This window comes from Arvicanthis niloticus, chromosome 24, assembly GCF_011762505.2.
Source record: "Arvicanthis niloticus isolate mArvNil1 chromosome 24, mArvNil1.pat.X, whole genome shotgun sequence".
NCBI lineage: Eukaryota > Metazoa > Chordata > Mammalia > Rodentia > Muridae > Arvicanthis > Arvicanthis niloticus.
Window position 1 is genome coordinate 29,116,790 of NC_133432.1, and position 16,513 is coordinate 29,133,302.

At 43.0% G+C, this 16,513-nt stretch overlaps 1 protein-coding gene across 3 annotated transcripts in view; it reads right to left on the reverse strand.

Moving 5' to 3' along the window:
• Positions 1-9,586: 9,586 nt before the first annotated feature.
• Cdk8 (cyclin dependent kinase 8) overlaps positions 9,587-16,513 on the reverse strand; it is a 70,738-nt gene continuing 63,811 nt past the window's right edge. For 2 of the 3 annotated variants that reach the window (XM_076923410.1, XM_076923408.1), the window contains 5 exons: positions 15,726-15,798; positions 13,380-13,477; positions 12,656-12,734; positions 12,381-12,539; positions 9,587-10,830 (listed from right to left, as the gene is read on the reverse strand). In XM_076923410.1, coding sequence (XP_076779525.1) covers positions 10,705-10,830; positions 12,381-12,539; positions 12,656-12,734; positions 13,380-13,477; positions 15,726-15,798 — 535 coding nt within the window. In that variant the 3' untranslated portion in view covers positions 9,587-10,704. The remainder of the gene's footprint in view (positions 10,831-12,380; positions 12,540-12,655; positions 12,735-13,379; positions 13,478-15,725; positions 15,799-16,513) is intronic. The other variant, XM_076923409.1, reaches the window with a different exon arrangement.

Sequence of the window (16,513 nt, forward strand, 5' to 3'; positions counted from 1 at the left end):
GGAGCCTTGTCTGCAAGCACAGTCACCCTCTACGCCCTACACTTTCCACCTTTTCTGCTTTGCCAAGGTACAAACTAGAGACCAGGGCTGACCTGCAGAAAATGCATCACATTAGACAAGCGCAAGCTGCTGGCTTGGAGCTGTATCAGCCCTGGGGCCACCTGCTCCAAACTGCATTCCAGCTAAAGTCCTTTGAAAGCAATTGAATCATAAAGGCAAGGCTGTGTCTTTTCCAAGCTGGTTTGGCAGCCCAAGGAGAGAGGATTCTGCTCCAGAAGCCTCTGCCCCCTCAAAACAGAGCAAGCAAGCAAAAAAAAAGCCATTTATGAGATTCATCTTTTAAAACATCTTGGCTTGACACACATGAAATGCCCTTGGCTATGAAGATGAACCCCTAACAGGGGAGGGCAGGTCAGAGGCCATAACGTTCTGGCTCATGTCCATCCATGCTGGACAAAGAGGCTCCACTGGAGAGGACAGCAGGGTTGTTCTTCAGGGATGGGGATGCAATGGAGGAAATTCCTTCTAAGCCACGATACGTATGAAGTTGCATGTGTTCACCTGCAGCTTCAAGAGCCAAGAGTTCCTTGTAACCAGTGGGGTCGGCAGCCCAGGAAAGCCGCTGTTTTCTGTCAAATAAACTTTTAATGGGCTGGAGGGGTGGCTCAGTGGTGAAGAGCATGTGTTGTTCTTACAGAGGATGCAGGTTCCATTCCCAGTACCCACATGGGGTAGGGGGAGGCTCATTATAACCTGTAACTCCCCATTTGAGGGATCAAATACCCTTTGCTGCCCCCCCCACTACAAAATAAATAAATATTAAAAAAAATTACAGGCAGAAAAATAAACCCCACTGAATTAGAAAAGACAGTGGGAATTTTACTACACAGAAAGGATCTTTTCATACTGCTGGGCAGAAAACTGCACCCACTTCATGGCTGATAATACTCTCGTGCTTCCTAGGAAGTTTTCTTAAGTCACTTTCAAGTTTACCACTTGTCTTCCAGTCTACAGCCTTAGGGGTGGAACAAAACAGTTTGTGACCCATGGGAAAGGGTTCAGGCTGAATGAAATCTGGTGTTAACCCAGGATCCCTCCTGCAAGCCATCACAGAGGAATTGAACACTTTTTTTTTTTTTTTTTTTTTGGAGGGTGGATTCTAAAATGAGACCCAAAGTGGTGGCAAATGGCTAATTTTTTTTAAATCTAATTTAATAAGGTGACAGAACAAGTTATAAACCATCAGGCACATCACCCGCTAGATAAAAAGCACTCCTCCTTCCTCAGTGACGCAGAAGGAGAGATCAGGCGTCTGTGAACACTGTCGACCAGGAACGGAAGAAAAACTGCTGTGAAGAAATTCAGGAAGGGACACAACTTCCCAGATGCCGAAAACTGCCATCCACACAGTCACCTTTGTGCAGGCATCCTAGGAGGTACCTGTAATCTGTCTGGTAATGAAAGACATAACATGCCTGCACAGCCACCTGTACAGGAGGGTGCTGAAGAGAAAGGTCACTATTTGCTTATCTAGTGTGTACTTTCATTTGTTATTAACTTAGTACCAGCTGATATTTAATCATTCCACTTCCGTACCTTAAAGGACACATGGAAATACGCATAGTTCTCTTTTAATTAGATATGTAATCGTATATATCTAATAATTAGATATACAACTTTATACACATATGTATTTTTGAGTCTTTTTAACAGAGAATCATAAGTAACATCTACCAGACAGCCTTATGTTCACAAGTACGCCCAGAAATGTCTGTAGATGTCAATCATTGTGAACACAGTAGAGATAGATACACAGATGGTCTGACCAGGATCTAACTCAAGACACCCCTGCCCCCACAAACCTTTAAGACAACGTCCTCAGAGGCACAATTCTCAATTCAGGACCAAAGGGACAATAGAACGGATGTCAGAAGGCTGAGCGGTGAAGATCTTTGACTCGTTCCTACTCGAAGAGAAAACCTTCAGTTTTTATCTATGGAGACTGGTGTTCATGGCAGCTTTTCATAAATATCTCTTTATGTTCAGACATTGCCTTTGGTCCTGTTTTCTAAAAGTTAGTATTATTGTTGCTGTTATTATTATTGCTATTGTTAAATCATGAAAGTGGCTGGAACCTATCAGATGCCTTGTTTTCAATAATTGAGATGAGCAGACTTTTCTCCTTTGTTCTATTAAGCTGATGTAATAACATTGATTGGTTTCTGTGGCTGAGCCACTTTTGATGGAGGAGAAGGGAGTAACAGGAAGAAAATGGACTACTTCCAGGGTCTGTTACTCAGTGTGTAAATGTCAATCACTTAGAGCCTCCTGCTGAGTCAAACCTTTTGTTAAAATGCTGCTTATAATGCTTTGCATATAAAGTCTGCTTCGTCTGGGTTAGTATGGCTGTTCTTTGGAATCCATGGGGGATTCCTTCCTAATCCCCAAATCCGTGGATCTCAAGTTCCTTATCTGGAAGGCTGTGGTCTGCACAGATCCTGTGTGGTCCCTCCACACCATCTCTGCTGACTTTAAATACCAAACAGAATGTAAACACTGTGCAAATAGTTATGTTGCTCAGGAATGCTTAATGTCAAAAAAAAAAAAAAGGTCTGTACATGTTCAGTCCAGACACTAAATACAGGGCTGGCCCAGCACCTGCCAACCTGAGTTCAATCCCCAGGACCCACAAAAAAAGCTGAAGGAGAGAGCTGACTCCTGCAAATTGTCCACTGAAAATTAAAAAATTAAAAATTAAATTAAAAGAATTTTCACTTTTTTTTCCCTTTTAGAACATTGTCAGTCTACTGACATTTAGTTCCCAAAGTTTCTCCTGAGAGTCAGCTCATTACCTCACTGATGACCCCTTGTACATGACAGGTGACTTATCCATCTAGACTGTATTTTGTGCAGATCTTTAACTCTGCTTAGAAGTGGGCTTCTTGGATGTTTATGTTCACATCTCTTACGAAATTTGGCAAGTTTTAGGCTAGCATCTTTTCATAGACATCTCTCTTCCCCTGGGATGCCCAGAATGTGTATCATGCACACCTGCACACCACAGGTCCCTTCAGTTTTATTATTTCTGTTTCTCGCCCTTTGAAATGTCAATGGTTTGATCTTAAAAGTCAATTCTTTCCTCTGTGTGTTCTAATGTACTTTAAAAGATTATGTGTATGGGTATTTTACTTGGATGTATGTCTGTGCGCTCGCTGCCTGCTGGAGGCCAAAAGAGAGCATTGGATTTCCTGGAAGTGGAGTTAGAGATGGTGTGAGCCTCCATGTGGCTGCTAAGAACTGAATTCAGCCTTCTGAAAGAGCAGCCAGTGCTCTTAACCAGAGAACCATCTCTCCAGCCTCTCAAATCTACTTTTGGATCCTTCTAGTGTATTTGTTTTTAAGACCTGCAAACTCAATAATTTTTGGCTCCTTATAATTTTTATTCTTATTATGACTATGTCCCACACATCATTTCCCCAATGTTTTAAAAGAATTTTAGTTATTACCATTACATGTGGATGGTGTATTTGGGCGCAGACATTCGTACCAGCATATGTGTGGAGGTCAAACAACCTTTCAGAGTTGTTTCTTTTCCCACTGTGAGCTTCAGGAATTGAACTCGGGCCATCAGACCTGTCCAGCATGCATGTGCTTTATTCACTGAGCCCTGCGTCTTCTTTGAGCCCTCTGGACACCCTTGGCCATTTTCTTATGAGTCTGTCTAGTGAGGCACCTATCCTATGCCTTGTGTATATTTTATGTCAATTTTTTTCTGCAAGCAGGCCATAATTTCCTGTTCCTTTCTATGCCTTGGTATTTTGGGTAAAACAAACGAATGAATGGACACCAGAGTCTCATAATGTAAAAATTCTGGCAATTAGGTTTCTCTCCCTAGCCAGGGTTTGCTGGTGAGTGGTAGAAAGTGCAAATCACCAGAAGCGAGAGCCTCCTGTCATTTTGTGGTTGGTTTTGAGATGTCTTTCTCTGTGCATGTTCGTTTTTCATTGCCTATAATACAAACAAACAACTGAAAACCAACCAAAAGAAACCATGTGTGAGGTAGGCACCAAGACAATGGCATTCATACCTTTTCCCTAGTACTCAATGACCTGAGTAACAAACCAGTCAGACAGAGACCCTCAATACTTGAGGGAAACAGTCCTCATTGTTACCACAGCCTCAGCAATCAGCCAGAAATATTGATTGCTGTCTCCCAGCTTACTGCCACATTGATACCTAAAACTGTGACACAGCTTTGAGTACCTAGGGCTTCTGAAAACTTTGCCACATCTCCTCACACCTCCCCCTCCCCAAATTTATCTGACCCTGAAAATATGGCAATATAAAATAGGTATATAAATCCAGTATTTGTTGACAATAAAATTCAAATAAACTTACTTTAAGATAATTCTCTACTGAATATAATTCTACCATCTATTAAGAACAAATCAAATACATACAATTGTGGCAGATGTACATATTTTACATAAAGAAACAAATCTTGGCTGAACATCTGCCACTGCGTTACAGAGACGTGTCGGCATTTTCAGTGTTAATCAATATTTTGTTTTATGATTGTCCATGCAATCTGAAGACAAATTTGATGTTACTTATCAATAAATGAGAGGAGATAGTTATTCAAAGTCTTTGCTTTCTGTTACTAGACCATTATGTTTCTGTAAGTGCAGAAAACTTACTGTGTGCAGCAAGAACATGTAAACTCAGAGCATACTACAGTCTCGAACCTGGGCTGAAGGATTTCAGACACCATTAGTACAATGTGCCGTGGTGATGCACTGCCCAACGCATGTACGTTCTTTATGTTCAGAACTGATGGCCGCAAAGTCATGAGTTACAACGCGGATGGGCACTGCTGAGCTCACCTCAGATTCATCACACATTTGGTTCTGAGCCAGTTTTTGTTTACCATGTATTAAAAAAAAAAAAAAAAAAAAAAGTCTACTGTTGTCAAGAGTCTTTGTGACCATCTTAAATCCAGTTTCCCCCTCTCGGAGTTGTAAGTCTTGTAAGCCCCTACCTTACAAGACTCGCCTCTATAGGAGCATAATCATCTGCAGATGGAACACATCTCCAAACTGGCCTGCTCTGGAAATCAGAGCAAGGCTCTTCTCAGTCAGCCATCAAGAGTAACTCTACGGTCATTAGCTTCCATCATTAGCGCCACGACAGCCTACTTCACATTCTTGAGTTCAGCGTGAATTCCTGGAGACATTCTACACTGGAGCCTCCAGGAGGCTCTCAGGTAACAAGAGACACATGTTTGGCACAGGCATATGGGGCAGATACTGGGCAATGCTTAGGTGGAATTACTGACTATGGACGTGGCTAGAAGGGCAAACACTTGAAAACTATGACTCAAAGGAATACGGTGTCCCCTGAATCCATGTTGACTTGGCCCACAATAGTGGGTCTATTAAGAGGTAACTGGCCTGTGCAGCTCCATCCTCATGAAGGAACTTGTGTGTTGTTAGAACAGGCACCTGGCACTTCCCTAGTCTTGCATGGGGCTCTTCCTGCCTCTCATTCCTTCTGCCTTCTACTGTGAGCTGAAGCTGATCTCAAAAAACAAAACATACTCCTCTGCCCCTTCCCCAGACCCTAACCTGTTATAGAGAAATAGAGTGAGACTACAGATACTACAAACTAGAAAATAGCTGTTTGTCTATTTTAGCACATCTGTGTCAATGGAGAAACTGGACTGAGAGAACTACTGTGCATTAAACAAACGTTAGGGCCTAATCAGCTAACATAATTTTAAATCCAAAGGAGTGAACTGTGTGTTAAATGAGTATAATTAGTAGCCATTGAAATACAAACTCATGCTGTGCTCTGGCAGTAACAGGCCAACATTACTAACAAACTCTGTAAATAAGACAGTCCTTGCTGACCCCATGCTCACCCATCCTATCCCTGGCTGCTGGTGCCTATTTTGTCCTCTCCTGAGTGGTCACAAGCTCAAGTATGACCACCTAAGCCTATTAATTCCTCTGGGGATGGGCAGCTGCAGGTCAGGACTCAAAGCTGGGCTACATTCATATTTATGCATGACACAACTTCTCCAGAGATCATATTCCTCATCTACAAAGTGGGAAAAATACTTTTATTATAGTGTTGGAAGGAGTATGTGTGCATTACATACCACAGTGCCTCCTGTATTACTTTAGGACCCAGATGAGAGAGTTATGAAACCATGTGTAGTGATTAGATAATAACTTAATATTTTTGTGACTCTGAAAACATGAGTTATCTGGACTCTGTACAGAAACAGGAAAGTTATACAGCTCAGTGAGGGCCTTACTTCCAGTCACTGGCAGGGCCCAGTCCTTGTACTGCTGAACTCAGGGCCTACACTAATTTTAACCTGCCCTGAGAAACCTCCTGGGCATACTGATGAGGGAACACCCTGTCAAGGAGGTAGCAACAGAGCAAAGGCAAGTGAACAGAAAAAGGAACTCTGGGAAGGAGGCTGCACAGATGAGAGCCAAGAGTCGGGAATGTGCTAGATCAACATTTTCAAAAAGGCTCAAGTGATTGGTCTGGAGAAAGTCTACAAATTGGGCTGTCTGGGGAAGCATTAGGTAATGTTGACCTTACTCTCAGTGTGACAAAAGACCACTGAATGATTCAAAACACAAAGTGGTCATTCTTACTGATTTTGTTAGTGTCTGTTTCAAGTCTGGGTCTTGCTTCAGTCCTGGCCAGCCTGAAACTTTCTACACAGAACAGACTAACAACTTGCAGGGCAGCCTCTGAGTCTCCAGCAATTGGGATCAGGGGTGTGGTTGGCCAACCCAGCTCTCCTCATTTACTCTCTGAGGAACCATCACTAGGCGGCAAGGGTTAGAGGCAGAGAGCTTCAAGACAAAAATATCAGTGGCTGGGGGGAAGGCACTGCTCCCACACCTCCCGGCTTCTTTGTGTAGCTCTGTCTTGGAACTCACTCTGTAGAACAAATTGGCTTCGAACTCACAGAGATCCCCCTGACTTAAAGGCATGTGTCACTGCGCCCAGCTTGGGAAAGCAGATTTTAAAGTCATTTCACTTGGAGCAGCTGATGAAGAAAGTTTTCTAGCTGAAGATGGTTTATTCTGTTTTCAACGACCTTGCTACCTACACCTGAAGGAGTTACAGGTCCTGTATCATTGGTGTGGCCACATCCCCAACCTGCAGGCATGGATGTACATACATACGTACCTACGTGGCCATTCCAAGACGGTCAGGATGTATGATGTAGGGTAATGTTCATTCTGCTTTCCCTATACCTCATCTCTCACCCACACCCACAGATCCGTTCTCTGGCACACAAGCTCCCATTCTTCTGCCAGTACACCCTAGCTGGACCTTCACGGCTGCTTGGCAGCCCTAAGAATTACAGGGTGCAGTGGGGCTGGAGGATTAGAAGATTAGAAGACAGATCCCACAAGGGGTCAGATCATTTAGGTATTTGTCAGGGACACAAAGGTCTTTGCTTTTACCGATATGTGCTGGAGAGATGGGAGCAGAGGGTGGACATGGTCTTAGCATTGAAAGGCTCACATGGTCTGTTGTGTTGAGAAGTGTGGGAGGTGAGGAGGTAACGTGTAGGTTAGTGGAGCAACAATCTATTAGCACCATGGTCACAAGGGACATGTAAACCTTCAGGGTAGTATCACTGCTGAGGGAGGTTGGTTGGTAATGTATTCCATGCAATTTCTGCATGTATGCATGTGTACGTACGCATGTGTGTGTGTGTGTGTATTGCACATGTATTACTCAGGTTAACTTCATTAGGAATCAAATTCAATCTTAGGTCCACAGGCATCTTTGTTCAAACTTTCATCTTTTACCAAGCCACATTACAGTCGCCACTTTTCTAGATTATTCTGACTGTATTGCTAGCCTTGGAGAAGATCCAAACTTCAAATTCCAAATAGAGTTTTATTGAATGCTAGTATAAAGTAGACCATATCTACATTTTAAAGAGAGCCAACAAGATATATTCTGAAACAGATATAAGACTTGTGAGAAAAGATTATGCTGGATTTTTGTCTGGCCCTCTAGCAGGGCAGGCAGCAGCTCTGGGGCATGGTTGATAGAGACCGGCCAGAGACAGATAACCTGTAGCAATGGGTCAGGTAGGACAGGCAGGTCTGGACTGGAAATCTTGGGATTACCAAACAAAGTCACAATCTGGATGACATTATCTGGGAGCGATATGGATATAGATATAAGAAGCCCTGCTCTCAAAAAGCTTCCATTCTATGGGAGACAAAACAGACGTGGCCAGTCAGGTTTTAAATGCTAGGTGGATCACATGGATGTTCCATAAAAAAACCCCAAAAATCAGAAAGCAAGCAGGCTTCATATGTCAATCTGGTAGCTACCAACATGTTTTATCACGAGATTAGACAGGCTCACTCAGGGTGATAGTGAAATTTAGGAAATGTGAGCAGACATCCTCTGGGCATTCTGACTTCAGCATGGAACTTGGTATTATGGGGTTTTGGTTCTGGAACTCCCAGGGGGAAAAATGGGCTGCCAGTACAGTGAGCTCCTCCCTTACATCACTTAAGTCTTCTGGTGACTCAATCTGTTGCTCACTGTGGAAGTGAATGATGGCCTTGGAGCAGTTTTTCTTTTTAAAGACACTTTTACTTTTATGAGTGTTTTGTCTGAACGTAAATAACATGCCACATGTATGCAGTATCCATGAAGGCCAGAAGGGAACATCTGGGACTGTAGTTAGGGTGCCTGTGATCAGACATATGGGTGCTGAGCACTGAATCTGGGTCCTCCAGGAGAGCAGACAGAGATCTTAAGTGCTGAGCCATCTCTCCAGCCCCACAGAATGGTCTTCCCTAACATATTTCTCAGACTCATGTCTCAGAACTAGGGGAGTTTGTTTAAAAAAAAAAAAAAAAAAAAAAAAAAAAAAAAAAAAAAAAAAAAGCCACATTTCCATATCCACTCAAGTCCTACTGAATCAATCTCTGGAACTAGATCCCAAAGGGGGAATGTGTAGATGGCCCTCATAGCCACTGAGCTTGGAGGCCACTTTGTATAGGAGAAAACCACCAGAAGACAAAGTGTAAGGGTCATAAGAAACACCATGAGAGGTAAAGTTGACAAAAACCAAACACAACCACTCAACTTAGAGGGTTAAGGAGGGGAGCTGCATGGTCAAAGGCATGCAGTGTGGGTGTGAAGTGGGGTGAGAAGACATGGAAATGTCACTCTCAGCAATCCCCCTTTCCCTTCTGGTCAGGCCTATCAATCAGTATTGATTCTTCAGCTCTTGGACTGCTCTAGAATGTTTTAAAGGAATGGGTTCAGATTTTGAGAGAAAAAAAAAAATGTCGGCTCTAAAAAGGAGGAACCAAGGATAATGAGTGGAACCGGGCTGACTACAGAGCTACCTGTCCCCTGTGCTACAGAACTAGAGAGCTGACCAGAGTCCACACCTCAGCTTAAGCCATCACTCTAGAACACAGACGTCACCAATAAGTCACTGGGAAGAGTTACTCAGAGACACGTTTTACAACAAAAGACCCTTGGTGAGTTTAAAAAATATAGCTGACACCATACATTGATTTATGAAAAATAAATTTATTACATAACACCTTGCTTTTAACAATGTTCAATTTTTTTATTCAGAATACTTGTGTCATTCATGTAAAATAGTTTGATACAGTACGTTGTATGTTATAGCTTTTTATTTTCCCCTCAAAGTTCTAAGGCTCTCCTACTCCCTCTCCTTTGCACCCTAAGAATGTGCGAACAACCTTTTAAAAAGAAAGTTAACTGAACAAAATTGTAATAGCACTACACTAGGCAGCTTCAAATCAGGACAGAAGAGTGCGGACTGACGCCGTGCCTCACGGAGGTCGCCTCTCATGCTTTTGTAATCAGAAAGCATGCTCACAAATCAGCAACACCAACGAGGAAAAGAAAACACTGTCTGCGACAATCATTTCAGTTTGCTGAACCAACAGGCTTATATCAATGACAACATATTTAATTACTATCAAATAGCAGCTTTAAGACCAGTCAAGTCATAGGTTGAAAATAAAAACAAATCTCTAAGTTGGAAATTAATCTTTGGGAGTTCTGAAACCTGTCAGTAGAAACTATGTGGTTCTTCTGTACTTTCAAAACAATCCAAGCAATATTCTTGGTCATAAAACACTGATTTATGTAGAAGATGAATCAACCCACTGATAAGACACTAAAAAGAAAGGTGTACCAAAATAATCTTTAAGTCTTGGTTATTTTGTTAACATAATCTGTGTTTCAAGTACCAGTTAAACCTTGCGTCTGTGTGTACTATTGGTCAGATAACGCTGTTACACTGAAAGTCACCACACATGAGGACAAATGCTTGCCCTAGCACATTTCACAGCTTCAACTGCTACAGACTGTCACTGAAAACTATGCTTGGTCAGTCTGAACCATGTCAAGTAAACTATGGAAGTAGCAAACCCACAACACAACTGTGCTAGCACTTTCATTTCAAGTCTAACTCCAAACTTAGGTACAACCTGGAAGCTACCACCTCAATCTGTGACAACTGGTGGAACTCGGCTACTGGACATTGTGAAGATGTGGTTGTACAGTACATTCGCATGGCCCACACCAGGTTCCCGAAGGGTCCTGCAGCCAGTCCTGCAGCATGAGCAACAGTGCACTGACAGACTCCAGCACAGCTCAGTACCGATGTGTCTGATGTGAGTACTGTGGAGGCTGCTGGGAGGTAGCTGAGTATCCCATGCTGCTCTGGGGCTGTGATGTGCTTGGTCCAGGGTTGGGATAAGCAGCATGTGGATTGGAACGCTGGAAAGATGAGGAAAAAAACATAATTCAGGGTCTTCTCCAGGTAGCTTGGCCCCACACCATCAAGGAAGGGAAGTCTTGTTCCAAGGAAGCAAAGATGTAAAAGTTTCGGCAAGGCACTAGCTTTAGAATTAAAATTATAAAAATAAATAAACAGCAACAAAACCACCCACAACTGCCCCATACAAAGCAAAACAGAACAAAAGCAAACAAAGCTCCCGTCTTGCAACATTAGCTTCTTTTTAGGAAGGTAAGAATTAGGACATAAAAGATAATAATTTACATGCTGGTGAATTTTGACCATATCTTGCTACATGAACATGAGGCACTCAAGTTTGTATATCCAGAGTCCATATAAAAGCTGGCAGATATGGTGGCTCTCTGTAATCCCAGCACTTGGGAGGAAGAAACAAAATCTTCAGGGGAAGCTGGCTGGCTAGACTAGCTGACATCTGCACGCTCTGGGTGCAGTGTAAGACACTGCCTTAGTAAATGAGGGAAAGAATAAAGAAATAATTCAAGGAAGACACCTGATATCAACTCAGGGTCTGTACACAAACAAACACATGCACACCGCACTCTTACATCCACATGCGTGTGTGCCCACACATATAAACACATATACAAACACATACATCCTTCATGAGCTGCATTCCACCATGTAAGGGAACTTACTGCTCTGTGAATGACAGCAAGAGTATCAATGAAGGTAAGAACAAAATAAAACTCCCCAGTACTGTCTGTGCAGGGCTTGCACAGGCAGGCCGCCATGTTCAGACACACAGCCATTCAGTCTTCCCATAGCTGCACCTTCTGGTCACTGTTTCTACTCTGCTAATGACGATGTCATCTGCAAGCAATTTCTGTTTTACCTCCCTTCCCACACTTAAGACACAGAGAACATCTAGGTCTCTTATTCAAGGCTGAACAGAAGCAAGTGGGATGTGAGAGCCTGTGGCCTTGATCATTCTTCTACAGTGCTCAAACAAAAGCAGCCACTGGCTAAGTTTAAGGCACACATGTTTAAGCTGACTCACCAATTTCATTTTATAGATGAGAACACTGAAGCCAAGTGTTTTTGCTTCACTTTACATGTGTAGGCCAGAGGGTGATGTTGACTGCTCCCCACTTGGTCTCTCAATTGAACCTAAAGCTAACAGACTTGACTAGGATCCTGTCTTTGCCTGTGAAATGATTGGACCAATAGGGTAGAGATGGGCCACCAAGCCTCCAAGCACTTACATGGGTGCTGGAGTCTGAATGCTCCTGGTGGAGGTACCTTACCTGCTGCATTGTCTCTCAACCCCAGCAGAAATGCTATAAAACGCCACAGGTCTCAAGTTACCGGAGGGTTAAACTTGCGCTTTCTACTCCAACTCTGTTCTGAAAGCTGATCCCTTTCTACTTGTCTGTATCTGCAGACTTCCATACCTGTAATATTCCATGCCGATGAATCTTTCCAGGAACACCAACGCTACTGTAGACCATACTTTGCAACAGATCCTTTAGAAACCCCAGAACAGCAGGTCAGTAGGAGACACTTGCAGTACCTGATAGTCGGAGGTCATGATGAGTCCACCTGAGGTAGTGGTAGGAGGGACAACTCTCACTTTTTTCAAGGGGGGGCCCTGTGCGTGGCCGCTGTCCTGGTTCCCTGGATGGCCAGTTCCATTAGTGTGGTTATTGCCCTGCTGCTGCTGCTGGTTCTTCTCAATTGGTTAAACAGAAAACACAGTTCAACTCAGGAGGAGAACAAAAGCTGGCTGCATCCCAGAGGCCCCAAAGGACATGAGAAAGGCATTGCCAACTGTACTTTAATACTTACTTTGTCTCCTTTCTCATCAGGCTCTTCTTCTGTTAAAAATTCTCGTTTGGGATAAGGGATCTGACAACCGGCGAAAACACTATTCACAAAAAACAAAACAAAACAAAGAAAGGAAAGAAAAAAAGCTGTCTCATGTGCTGCCTGGTATTTCCAGTGCTTCATTTAGGTGACTCACTGTCAGTCTCTAAGAATTCAGGACTGTGTCTCCATAATTACAGAGATGTAAGCATCTTTCATGTGAGTCTGATGCAAAGAATTCTTTAAGCAATGACACTGCAGTAGGTGATCTGAAGGTCCTTCACGGTGTAATCTAATCAATAATCGTCCAATAGAACAGCTCTTTCATTTGTGCATCAAAAACAGCTATCACTGTTGGCAGTGTTCTATCTGCTCTTCCACAGTGAAAACAAAAGACGATAAAGAGAAGTCAAACTCATCTAGGACTGCTACTCCAAAAGTATCAGGACCCTTGGCTGCAGGCAGCCCTACAAAATCGTACAAAATGTGGCAAGTAGAAGGAGCCACAGCACAATGAACCATCACTGAGTAAATGGATTGATTACTACTGAAATTAATTCATTTCAGCAATGCCTCTTAACCACAAAACCAGAAAGACATTAAAGTAGAAAAGCTCCATTTCCTCAAGTCCCTCAGGGGCATGGCAAGAAGAGGAAGCAAACTTAAAGATGCCAGCGCACAGGAAGCCAGCACATCTGCCACTTACTCTGACGTGGGAAGTGGGTCTTCTAGGAAGTAGGGGTCCTGCATGGCCTGCTCTGAGGTAATTCGCTTTATTGGGTCCATAGTGAGCAACTTCTGAAGCTGAAATCACAAGTCAGAAATATCAGGGCATGCTCCTACAGAAACATTGGTGCTACTCCAAACCCTGACTCAGAATTTATTAGTTGAGGGTACTGGGCAGGTTAGTTCACCTCTTTATAACCATATCTCTCCAGATGGAGAATAAAAAACACTACCAATTACTATAGCTTGTTTTTAGTATTAAATGAGTACCTGGTAAGCAACTGTGATGGTTCTACACTGAGATCATTCCTGCCACATCCAGAGATGCCATACTAGTGTGAAAATGCAGCACCTTTAAGTCAAATGCTATCTGCAATGTTTGTTTCTTCTCTCCCCCACCTCCCACAAGACAGGGTGTATCAGCCCTGGCTGTCCTGGAACTCAGAGATCCATCTGCCTCCCTCCCAAGTGCTGGAATTAAAGGTCTGTGCCACCACTGCTCTCCAGGAATGTTTACTTCTAATGTGATGTAAGAGACACCTGAACAATGGCCTCCTGCTCTATCTGCAGACTTCAGAGTGCAGCACAATTGCTGCAAGGCTGAGAGCTGAGCCCTGCTCCTGCAGCTTGAGAGAGAGCTGAGCCCTGCTCCTGCAGCCTGAGAGAGAGCTGAGCCCTGCTCCTGTAGCTTGAGAGAGAGCTGAGCCCTGTGTCCAGAGTCTGACAGATAGATGTGAACAGGAATGTAAGGGCTTATGTTTCCTACAAGTTCCCAGTTGGTGTCTGTGTTGCTGGACTGGGATTGGTTTGAAAAGTAATAAACTAATAAACACAGAGATTCAAGGGGTGATGACTCATAGAGGATAAAAGGCCATACGAATATCTTTAAAATGCAGGCATAGTAGGACTCATTTAAGATACCAACACTTTCAATAAAATCAGACAGAGCTAGAGTACAGCCTGAAAGTTAAGTACGCACAAGGCACACATGAGGTCCTGTGGTTAAAGCCCAGAATTAAAAGAAACAATTTTTAGTAATCAACAAACAAGCTACAAAGGATGGTGTCATGGTTTGAATATTTTTGGCTCAGAGAGTGGCACTATTAGGCCTTGCTGCAATAAGTGTGTCACTATGGGTGTGAGTTTTAAAACCCTCATCCTAGCTGCCTAGAAGCCTCCTAGCTAGCAAACTCTCAGCTGCTCCTGCACCATGCCTGCCTGGATGCTGCCAATGTTCCCGCCTTGATGATAATGGAATGAACCTCTGAACCTGTAAGCCAGCCCCAATTAAATGTTGTCCTTATAAGAATAGCCTTGGTCATGGTATCTGTTCACAGCAGTAAAATCCTAACTAAGACAAATGATCTCTTGGGTTCTGCTGGTCTCAGATTGCAAGGAAGGCATGGGCCCGTGGGACAGTCATGGCAATCCCAATAATGCCTTTTAACCAGTTTTTATTTTGTTAGGATCAATAAGTCTTAGATCATGAAGGATCCAATTTAATTTCCCAATTTGAGCCCTGTTGCAAAAACATTTAAATAAATCATTAGCATATATTATATACAATGTGGTAACATGGCAAGTTAAGTGCAGCCTTGCAAAATATGATAACAGCCAGAGGATGGCAGAGAAGCAGAAACAGTAGAGAGAAAGAGAACACATAAGCAGGGTCAGAAGAGCTCACTGCCCAGTAGTTTAGCAGCTTTGAAGGAAAGTGTGGCCTCTTCAAAGTCAAAGAATTCCCCACTAAGACATTTTAAAAGACTCTTAGGCCAAGTAAAATGCATGCTTTCCTAGCCCTCCTTGGATATATTACAGCCCTTCTGCGAGACACAATCCCAGTAGCATTTTCACTTGTACCCTTCACAATGGACAATTATAAACCAAGTGACCAACGGTGGTTACACTCAGCTTGCAGTCTAGCCTGCTCTGTTTACGTGACCACGTGCCAGCTCTCCAGAACAGGAGTAACAGTGTCAGCAAAGAGTTTTCAAAACTCAAGTTTATGAGGTAACTTGGGAGCTAAAATTTTACATACCATCTTTAAATATATGATAGTATAAACTGGGCGTCGTATTATTAGGGTGACTACATAGTGTGAACGAGGCTTTATTTATATTTTATTCCCAGAAATGCACAAAAAGAACTAAAATGGAAAGAAAACAAGGTAGATGTGGTTTCCGAGTGGCAGGAACGCTTCCTCTTGGTACTTTTTGTAACTTCTCGAGTTACTTTTTGTAACTTTCTCTTGGTACTTTTTGTAGCTTTTAGGAACTCCTCTGAGAGATGCAAGGATTCCAAGCACTGTTGCCTCAGGTTTACTCACCAAGTGGAATGCTTTACTATCAGGTTTAACTTTATGCTTTTCCATATACTTGATAAGGCTGCAATTGGTATACCTGAAAGAGAAACACCAGGAAACATTCACGTTAGATCAAAGCTGAATCTTACATTGGCTGATAGCTTCCCACGCACACTGTTCTGATTATAGCTACACATACTTCTGACGTTCCTGCCTCCCCGTCGAAAGCTGGGATTACAGGTACATACCACCACACTCAGGTATAATAATGACTTGTTGGTTTTTTTTTTCTCTTGAGACAGGGTGTCACGTATCCCAGGCTGATCTTAAACATATTACAGAGCTGAGCAGGACCTTGAATATTTAATGCTACTTGTTAAGATTGCAGGCATGCACTGCCAACCCCAGTGGGGGTTTTCGAGGTGCTGGGGAATCACACCCAGGGCTTCATGAATGCTAACAAGGACTCAACCTACGGAGCCACGCCCCCAGTCCCACAGTCACTCCTGAGTGGGCACTCACATCCCCAGCCCACTGGCCACTGGCCACTCCTGAGTGGGTACTCATGATGAAATTCAAGACAGCTTTATCAACACATCCTGGGGGTATTTTCCCCACATGAATTATTTTAAATAACATTTGTGTCAAAGGTTGGCATTAACTTGTCCTGTGTAAGTACTGAGCTCTGCCTACCCCTGGCCTAAAGTGAAACATTGTTCATTCTTTTCTAATTAAAACTTGCTTTCAATTGTATATACTTTAAATGGGCACATAAGTAGCCATAAGCAAGGTTTGGTTTTTTGTTTTTTGGT